The sequence below is a fragment of the Arachis hypogaea genome, chromosome 15 (assembly GCF_003086295.3).
Source record: "Arachis hypogaea cultivar Tifrunner chromosome 15, arahy.Tifrunner.gnm2.J5K5, whole genome shotgun sequence".
Taxonomy (NCBI): domain Eukaryota; kingdom Viridiplantae; phylum Streptophyta; class Magnoliopsida; order Fabales; family Fabaceae; genus Arachis; species Arachis hypogaea.
Genome location: NC_092050.1, coordinates 38,442,851 through 38,451,204, shown reverse-complemented (window position 1 = coordinate 38,451,204; position 8,354 = coordinate 38,442,851). Strand labels below are relative to the sequence as shown.

The 8,354-nt window shown below is 36.2% G+C and overlaps 2 protein-coding genes across 3 annotated transcripts; one reads left to right on the top strand and one right to left on the bottom strand.

Moving 5' to 3' along the window:
• The first annotated feature begins 878 nt into the window (after positions 1–878).
• Positions 879–3,762, top strand: LOC112750211 (probable serine/threonine-protein kinase PBL3). The gene is made up of 6 exons (XM_025798812.3): positions 879–1,391; positions 1,863–2,185; positions 2,376–2,511; positions 2,667–2,803; positions 2,897–3,020; positions 3,172–3,762. Exons 1-6 carry the CDS (start codon positions 1,328–1,330, stop codon positions 3,621–3,623), a joined length of 1,236 nt encoding a protein of 411 aa, XP_025654597.1. The 5' UTR covers positions 879–1,327; the 3' UTR covers positions 3,624–3,762.
• Positions 3,763–4,019: 257 nt separating this feature from the next.
• On the bottom strand, positions 4,020–7,857 carry LOC112750212 (5-formyltetrahydrofolate cyclo-ligase, mitochondrial). 2 transcript variants are annotated; one of them, XM_025798815.3, is made up of 8 exons: positions 7,563–7,857; positions 7,229–7,369; positions 6,373–6,522; positions 5,380–5,421; positions 5,261–5,306; positions 4,886–4,956; positions 4,657–4,783; positions 4,020–4,401 (listed from the first exon to the last, which is right to left on the bottom strand). In XM_025798815.3, the coding sequence occupies exons 1-8, from the start codon at positions 7,777–7,779 to the stop codon at positions 4,389–4,391; spliced, it is 807 nt and encodes a 268-aa protein (XP_025654600.1). In that variant the 5' UTR covers positions 7,780–7,857; the 3' UTR covers positions 4,020–4,388. The 2 variants fall into 2 exon arrangements, with proteins under 2 accessions (XP_025654600.1, XP_025654599.1); XM_025798814.3 differs by having other exon boundaries at positions 4,020–4,345; positions 7,563–7,848.
• Positions 7,858–8,354: the final 497 nt, after the last annotated feature.

Here is an 8,354-nt window from a genome sequence, read left to right as displayed (position 1 = left end):
TTTTCTGTAATCTTTTGGGTGTATTTCTATAATCGTTTGGGTGAATTCCTATAACCGTTTGGGTGTATTTCTGTAATCTCTTGGGTGTATTTTATGTAATCGTTTGGGTGTATTTCTGTAATCTCTTGGGTGTATTTTATGTAATCGTTTGGGTGTATTTCTGTAATGCTTGCCATTTTTTCTGAAATGAAAAATACACCCATAGATATCAGTAAGATACACCCATAGATATCAGTCAGATATCACTCAAATACACCCAAAGGGTTACTGAAAATACACCCAAAGAATTTAAGAAAATACACCCAAAATTCGTTGAAGTACATCTTATGCATAATTCAGAACTCTTTCTCTTTCTCCTCCTCATCTTATGCTGCTTCTTCTTCTTCAAAAACGATTTTACCATGAAAAATCGAAAAAAAAAAATGAGAAAACAGAGAGAAAAGACGTAAATGAAGAAGAAGAAGAGGAAAACGAGGAAGAAGAACGTGCAGAAACGAAAGAAAAGGAGAAGAAGAAGAGTAAGAGGAAGAAGAACGTGCAGCAAGAAGAATAAGAAGAATTTCAGAAACCATGAAAATAGGAAAAAAAACGAAGAAGAAGAAGAAGAGGAAGAGGAAGAGGAAGAGGAAGAGGAAGAGGAAGAAGAAGAAGACGAAGAAGAAGAAGAGAAGAAGAAGAAGAAGAAGAAGAAGAAGACGAAGAGAAACCGTTTGAGTGGGGCGCGTGTAGTTACGCTCCATTCAAAATGAGTTAATGCGCGTGTTAATGAAGTTTGGGCTGATAACTTGTAAAACTTGTACGGCCTTTTTACTTGTATGTGTAGCAGGCCCCTTTACTTTATCCAACCATTAATATGTAGAAACATCATTTTTATTATTATTGCGCGAGTACAATATAATCAAATATGAGATGGGTCTCACATTATAATAAAATCTCCGAATAAAATATTTAGTCGCGAGCGAGGAAAAAGCTATACAGTACTTATAAAGTTGAAGAAAAAAATGGTCATATTTTTAGAAAGATGATTTGATAGAAAATATATTATTGGTCTCGGTAAACAGAAGAGAAGAGAGACGAAAAACAGAGAGATTAACAGAACAAAAGGAACTGATCTTTCCCAGTTTTCTGACCCACAATTCCTCTGCCTTTTCTCAAACGCAAAAGTTCCTTCTTTTCTACCACCTCACTAACTCGGAAATTGCAACTTTTACCCATAATTCCTTTCTCTTTTTTTATATTAGCTTGCGTTTCTCTGTGCCACTTGCAGAACCAAGTTGATTAGTCCAGTGAGTTGGCTTTAGTTGGTTAATATTTTGGAGGGGTTCTAATGGGTAACTGTTTAGATTCTTCTGCAAAAGTTGATGCAGCTCAGAGTTCTAGAGGCAATTCTGGTATGTAGTTTCTTTCTTATTTATTATCTTTCTATCTATCTTCTTATATAGATATAGATTATTATTATCATCCTGTATTTTTGTTTTTCGGTTGCTGGGATTGAAAAGAAAAGTTGGTTGTTTTTTTATGCTTAGTTTTTGTCAATTGCAAATTGAATATAATTAAATGTTTCATATGCTTCAATAAACATCATGCTTCTTCTAGTTCAGTGATTTTTTATTTCTCTAGAGTTTTCTCCTTTGATTCTTCAATTTCTTTGCTTCTGCGGGTGCTAATAAAATTTTCTTCGATACTTCAATAAGCTGTTCCTGGTGATTTAGACTTGGAATTGTTTTAATATATTTTGTGAAATTAATTAACAGGTTGATTTAAAATATCATCTTTTATTATCTCTGTTATTCACATAGTTTGACTTACAAAGTTCTTGTTTTCCTAACTTGAACTAACTAAAACTACTTGCTCTTCTTTAGTTTCAGCAATCTCAAAAACTCCACCCTCTACCTTATCAATTCCATCACACAGCGAAAAAAGCAATGCTTCAACTCTTCCCACGCCAAGGTCCGAGGGTGAAATCTTGTCTTCGCCAAATCTTAAGGCCTTCACATTCAATGATCTCAAGAATGCCACCCGAAATTTTCGTCCGGACAGCCTTCTCGGGGAAGGTGGATTCGGCTATGTTTACAAAGGATGGATCGACCAACACACATTCGTGGCTTCCAAACCCGGATCAGGAATGGTTGTTGCTGTAAAGAAGCTTAAGCCTGAAAGTTTTCAGGGTCATAGGGAGTGGCTGGTATGTATTTGTTTGTCCCAAAAAAAAGACCCAAGTATGAAAATTACTCAGGAAAAATTATGCCGCTGGCAAATTCGCCTATTGTTGGGTATACTAAGCCAGCGACATAATGTTTTCTGGGTAATCTTGGTACTTCGCTCCGTCGTTTTTAATGACATCCATGGTACTAAAGCTTCAAAATGATTTCCAGACTGAGGTTAACTACCTTGGACAACTGCACCATCCTAATCTTGTTAAATTGATTGGGTACTGCTTGGAAGGAGAGAACCGGCTATTGGTCTATGAGTTTATGCCGAAAGGGAGCTTAGAGAATCATCTATTTAGAAGTAAGAGAGTGATCTCTATTGTTATGAACTAAGGGTGTTTTTTGTTTTAGAACTGAAAAAGTTACAATTTTGAGCATCTAAAATTCTGGTTTGAGTTTGTCGATGTCCAAAAGATCTCAGCAGTTTCCAACTAACAGCTTCGCTACATTTGACAGGAGGACCACAACCACTGTCTTGGGCAGTGAGGATGAAGGTGGCCATTGGTGCTGCCAGAGGACTCACTTTTCTTCACAACGCCAAATCACAAGTCATATACCGTGATTTTAAAGCTTCTAACATCCTGCTGGATGCGGTAGGATCAGTGGGAATATAGATGATATCATAATTTGTTGAATTTAGTTAATATTTGCATCAATCACTTACTCATGATGCATCACGATTCCAGGAGTTCAATGCTAAACTTTCTGATTTCGGCCTGGCCAAGGCAGGTCCAACCGGTGATAGAACTCATGTATCTACACAAGTCATGGGAACTCAAGGATACGCGGCACCTGAATATGTAGCAACTGGTATGCTTTTGCTTCAGTCAAGTCATTACTCCTGTTTTACTTTGGCCTTGTTATCAAATACTCCCTCCATTGAATATGGGAATCACCAATTTTTGAATGTACCAAAACTGTCAATCATTTTTATGTAATCCAAAAATTTTTTGATTGACAGGTCGGCTAACGGCGAAAAGTGATGTATATAGCTTTGGGGTTGTGATGTTGGAACTCTTGTCCGGGAGACGCGCTGTTGATAAAACAATATCTGGTATGGAGCAGAATCTGGTAGACTGGGCAAAACCATATTTGGGCGATAAAAGAAGGTTGTTTCGGATTATGGATACCAAATTGGAGGGACAATACCCGCAGAAGGCAGCCTTCATGGCTGCTACGCTTGCCCTTCAGTGCCTTAACAGTGAAGCCAAGGCAAGGCCTGCCATGACAGAGGTTTTAGCAACCCTTGAACAGATAGACTCCCCCAAAACTGCAGGCCGCCACTCCCACTCGGAACATCTGAGAGTCCACACTCCCGTGAGGAGGTCTCCGGCACGAAATCGGTCCCCTTTACATCTGACTCCTGCTGCATCTCCACTGCCATCTCACCGGCAATCTCTTCGAGTGCACTAAGAACCCATGTAACATGTCTATGTAAATTCCTTCTTTTTTGTTTGTCAGGTTATGTTTTTTAGGAAAAGTGCAAGGATATTTGTTGAGGCATGTATCAATAACAAAATTTAAAAAAAATGAAATTGAGTTATTTCATCAATATTCATTTTCTCCAAGCCATATGCATGATCTTTACTCCTCTTTTGTTGCCCTTTTTGCTGCTGAATTTATTGGTGAAGCACATTCCTTTGTGCCTCTCCAACCATGGTGAAGATTGAAACTGTCTATTTTAGTTGTTTCTGCATGAAAAAATGATCACAGGTCGTTTTACACGCTTGTAGTTCTAAGTGAAAATCTTTTGAAGTATGTTGGAGATCTATTTATGGAAAGATGAGTTAGTTATGGTAGTTGTAAGGATAAAATCAAACAGAAAAGCACATTAATGTCGAGAGTAAAATTACTCAAGATCTCGGTACAAAAAGTTGACATAGTCATTACTATATGTATGGTGAGCTTTCTCAAAACAGTTAAGTACATGACACCAAACAGTTCAAACACTGCATAAAACACACGGAATTCAGATGAATGACAAATTGTTATCATCGTATCGATACCCCAACTCAGTCAAGATTGATGCAATCATTCAGAGCATTCCTGTATCACTTGATGGAAAGTTAACTGTTGTTGCAGAAAAACCCCGAATCCAAGTCCCCTTTAGCGCCACCTCCAAAGGAACCATGCTTCTATTGAAGATACAATATTGAAAGGTTCGGATTCAGTCCAGTATCAAGGACCCATTCTGAAAATGTTCATTTCATTACAATCACAAAAATGGACTGAATTCTCAACATAGAAAATGATTAAGGATGCTGTTAACCGGTGCTACATTGTTGAAGAAGGCATTGGACAATATTGTTTAATAAATAAACTCTCCTAATTAATTGAAGAGGAAAAAATGAAATAGATGTTACAGTTCCGAAGACAATTTAACTATTATCCTGACTGCAGTTGTTAACAAATAACAAAAATGAAAGTGTGGTTGGTTGATGGATACCTGTTGATGGCTGCCGTAGTGATTGGAATCACACCAGCCGGCGAAACAAGAGCGTCAATTGGAACATCGGATGAAGTCATCGGTATTACTCCTTCATCTAGTATTTGTTCCGAATATGACAGAGCAACTGCAGATCCAAAATCCAAATTGTTTGGTAAAGAAAGATATTAATGCAGACTTGATTTGGTTCAAAGAAAAATATGTCATCTTAGGAGGAATAAATGCTTACCAAGTAATGGTTGAATCCAATTCCGTGTATTTGCAAGGTCTTTGTAATTCTTCAAAAATGTATCATAGTAACTGTGCAAGGAAGGAAGATAACCGTTAGCTAAGGTTCACGACTATGATTTTGTAAAAGTAACATCTGTAACTAAAAATTCAGAATATAAGAAGTGAAAAGTCAAAACTCGATGATTAAGACTTTGTTACAATTTGGCTCACAAAATCATGGTTTTGGGCTTGGGAATGGTTGGTAACATAAAGCAGACCAGAATAATTAATTCTACTTAGATTAGGTATTTCTTTACAACAAAGACTTCATACGACATAGAAACAGATCTACATTATTTAATTTAGACAGAAGAAAAAATATAAAAAAACTTACCCTCCACCACGGCCTAAACGTCTTCCAGATTTGTCAAATGCCAATCCTGCAAAGTGACATAACAGAAACTATTAGCTAGATATATTTGTAAACATATGAATAAGAAATGAGAAATTTACCAGGTAGAAGAAACAAATCAACAGGTTCATTTGCCTGCATAACTGCAGCAAAGAAATCCTTCAAAACAGAGGTCGATATTGGCCAATCAGGATAAATAGAAAATACATTCAACGGAAGTCAAGTCTACCAGAATCAGTGAAAAAAATTAAATGCACAAGAGTAGCTAAGATAAGGAGAAGCATACGCAAAAGTTGTATCTGGCAGAAGCTGCTTTTTAAAACTTATGTCATCAAGAGGCTTTACTTTTTCTTTTTCTCTTTCAAACAAGAATTCACAGATTTTAGCTCAAGAAAACCAGGTTAGAATATGCAAGATATCTATAAATCTGGAATATTCAGGAATTAGGCAACACAATCATATTTTGGAAAAAACTTGTCAAAATTTTACATCACAAAGATAAGCAATTTCCAAATGGTAGCTTCAAATGATGTTACAGGTTACTATCAGAATACAAGCAACAATCAACCTAAGAAGGAAACAAAACTGTCACCAATCAGCCCACTATCGACAAAGCACAGCAAATAAAATGATGTTTCTTTTATCCCTCTTTTTTGTCGTCTTGCTATTTTCTTCTTTTACCTCTAGAATTTGTTAGTTTAGTGAGTCATCATTCTGTTAGTATTGAAATCATTGTTTAAGATTTGTTAAGATTTGATGAGCTATGTATATTATAGTACAGGTTAGCATGTATATATATCTTAGGTATTCATACAGCAAAGAATGTGAAATACAATTTTACAACTTTTACCTCGAAGTTCTCCACCTTTATTTTTGTTAGTTATGGCCTAATAATTGTGGTATTTTGCCAATCTGCCAAAGTTAATTTAATAACAAAGCAAATACTTTTCAAGTAAGCTATAACTATGAAAACTACAATATTCGAGCAGTACGAAAAAAGATATTTCAAATAATTTTTAAGACAAAAAGCAACGGAGTCACCAACCAAAGATTCATGTTTTCTGAATAAAGAAAAAATAAGTATAAATAACTACCATCTTCACGTGCATTTCCGTAAGCATCAATCGGAGCTGGTTCTAAGATATCCATTGAATTTGCAATAAGATCATCGATACGTGAAATCCTGAGCATACGCATGTGGCTATTCTTATCCTCCACCCACGGCACATATAGTTTTTTCCCACCTGCACATAGTCATATTGTATTGAGCATGAAAATGTATTGACTATAGACCCTTCACTAGAGTAGTACAGTCAAACGATCTTAATAAGATGCAGCAGTTTGAGGAAAAATAACGACAAAAAGTTCTTTAAGAAACTTGAAGAATACCAGAATACATGTAAACAATAATAATAAATCAACAAAGTCCTATACCACAAGATAGTGCTGGCTAAATAAATCATATGACACCATAACAATATGATATTCTTTTATAAACATGCCCAATGTCCAAAGTTAGCAAATCGAACCCAAAATAAATGTATGCAACGTCCACATGCTTAAACAACATTAGAACCGTATCTCACCAAGTGGTGTTGAGATGCATGCTATTGCATCCTGTCATTGATAATTTCTTTCAAAGTTTTCTTGGGCTCTACCCTAGCTACCGGGTTATCTTTCACCTGATCCGCCACCCTCCTAGTTAGATACTCTTCTGAAAACCCACATGCTTAAACATTATTAGTATTACTAATTTCATTTCCAAACAATTTACATATATAAGCGTAACTAGCTCCCCAACCACCGTCCCTATTTATTCATAGAGACTTCTTCCCGTCCCCATCCTCACGAGTACCGGCTTGCACCGGATTTTTTCCTTTCCTAAGTTATAGTTGATATCTTTAAAAATATTCTGAAAATCCATAATTTTAAGATAAGTAATGAGAGTACCACTGACTGGGTCTTGCAAAATTTGCGACAAAAGTTTGGATGTATCGACCTCCCGTAAAGCACTGCAGCTTATGTATGCGCATAATCTGAGACTAGATTTGAACCAGGGGGATTCCGAGATTATATTTTGAATAGCATCGTCTGAAAAATAACCCAAAAGCATTATTATAAACTCCTAAGCTTACAAACCTTTTATCTTAGAACTTGAAGTTGCTTATTAAAATCAAATAGACTTATGCTTTGTAGGTATGAGAATAAATGAAGAATCGTGAAAAGTTACTATGTGTCTGCTCCATTATGAATGACATGAGAAGGTTGAAAAACAAAAAGGTACCTTGTTGAGATCTATGAGAGGGATGGATGGCCTTGAGGGTCTTTCGGACCTGAGTTCGAAGCGCGCGTTTCTGATTGAAAATGGCGTCGAGGTGCCCATCTTGGGTGTTGCTGCTGGCCATGGTCATATGTTGAAAAGGGCTTAAAATGAAAGAGAGAGAGAGAGGAGGATTGTGGGGATGCTGCTTGCAGAGTGGCATCCACACCTTAGTTGCCATTGTTTGGTAAGCGTTCTTGAAAAAAACAAACCTCGGGAACTAAAAAATAAAAAAAATAGAAAACATATGTCATTAAGTGCCTGTTTATGTATTTTAACTTTTAAGTTCATAGAAAATATATTTTTTTAACAGAAAAATATTATTTTAGAATTAATCTTAGCATACAAGCTATTAGCATTTACAAGTCTTACAAGTGCGGAACTTACTAAAATCCTAAACGCACTCCAATTCATACGTACAAGTCACGCGTTATATAACAGATTTTAGTTTCAATCAAAATTAATTAACGCGCGAATATCTCTCTTCCAATCTTCAAAAGATTTCCTTACTTTCTTCGAATCTCTTGTCAAGTTTCTTTGTTCTCTTTCTCGTGTTTTCCCCTGATCTTTTGGATCCTTCTTTCTTCTGCGTTTATCACTTCTTTGGTTCATTCGCTTGAGTTTTGCGAACTGTAACGCTAGCTTCGTTTTATTTTGATTTTTTGGTTTCTGAAATCAAATTTTGAAGTCCTTTTGAAGATAATGGATGATTCAACCTCAGATTGTTAGCGCAATCACGGCGAAGTGGATTCAATC

What these genes read in the sequence shown, in the direction of transcription:
- LOC112750212 (XM_025798814.3), bottom strand. Translation starts at nt 7,779, where the DNA reads ATGGCAACTAAGGTGTGGATGCCACTCTGCAAGCAGCATCCCCACAAT. An exon ending in TTGGATTCAACCATTACTTG is followed by an intron (nt 4,784 to 4,885) that starts GTAAGCATTTAT and finishes TTGGATCTGCAG; the next exon opens with TTGCTCTGTCATATTCGGAA. An exon ending in ACTACGGCAGCCATCAACAG is followed by an intron (nt 4,346 to 4,656) that starts GTATCCATCAAC and finishes TATCTTCAATAG; the next exon opens with AAGCATGGTTCCTTTGGAGG.
- LOC112750211 (XM_025798812.3), top strand. Translation starts at nt 1,328, where the DNA reads ATGGGTAACTGTTTAGATTCTTCTGCAAAAGTTGATGCAGCTCAGAGT. An exon ending in GAGTTCTAGAGGCAATTCTG is followed by an intron (nt 1,392 to 1,862) that starts GTATGTAGTTTC and finishes GCTCTTCTTTAG; the next exon opens with TTTCAGCAATCTCAAAAACT. An exon ending in AGAGAATCATCTATTTAGAA is followed by an intron (nt 2,512 to 2,666) that starts GTAAGAGAGTGA and finishes TACATTTGACAG; the next exon opens with GAGGACCACAACCACTGTCT.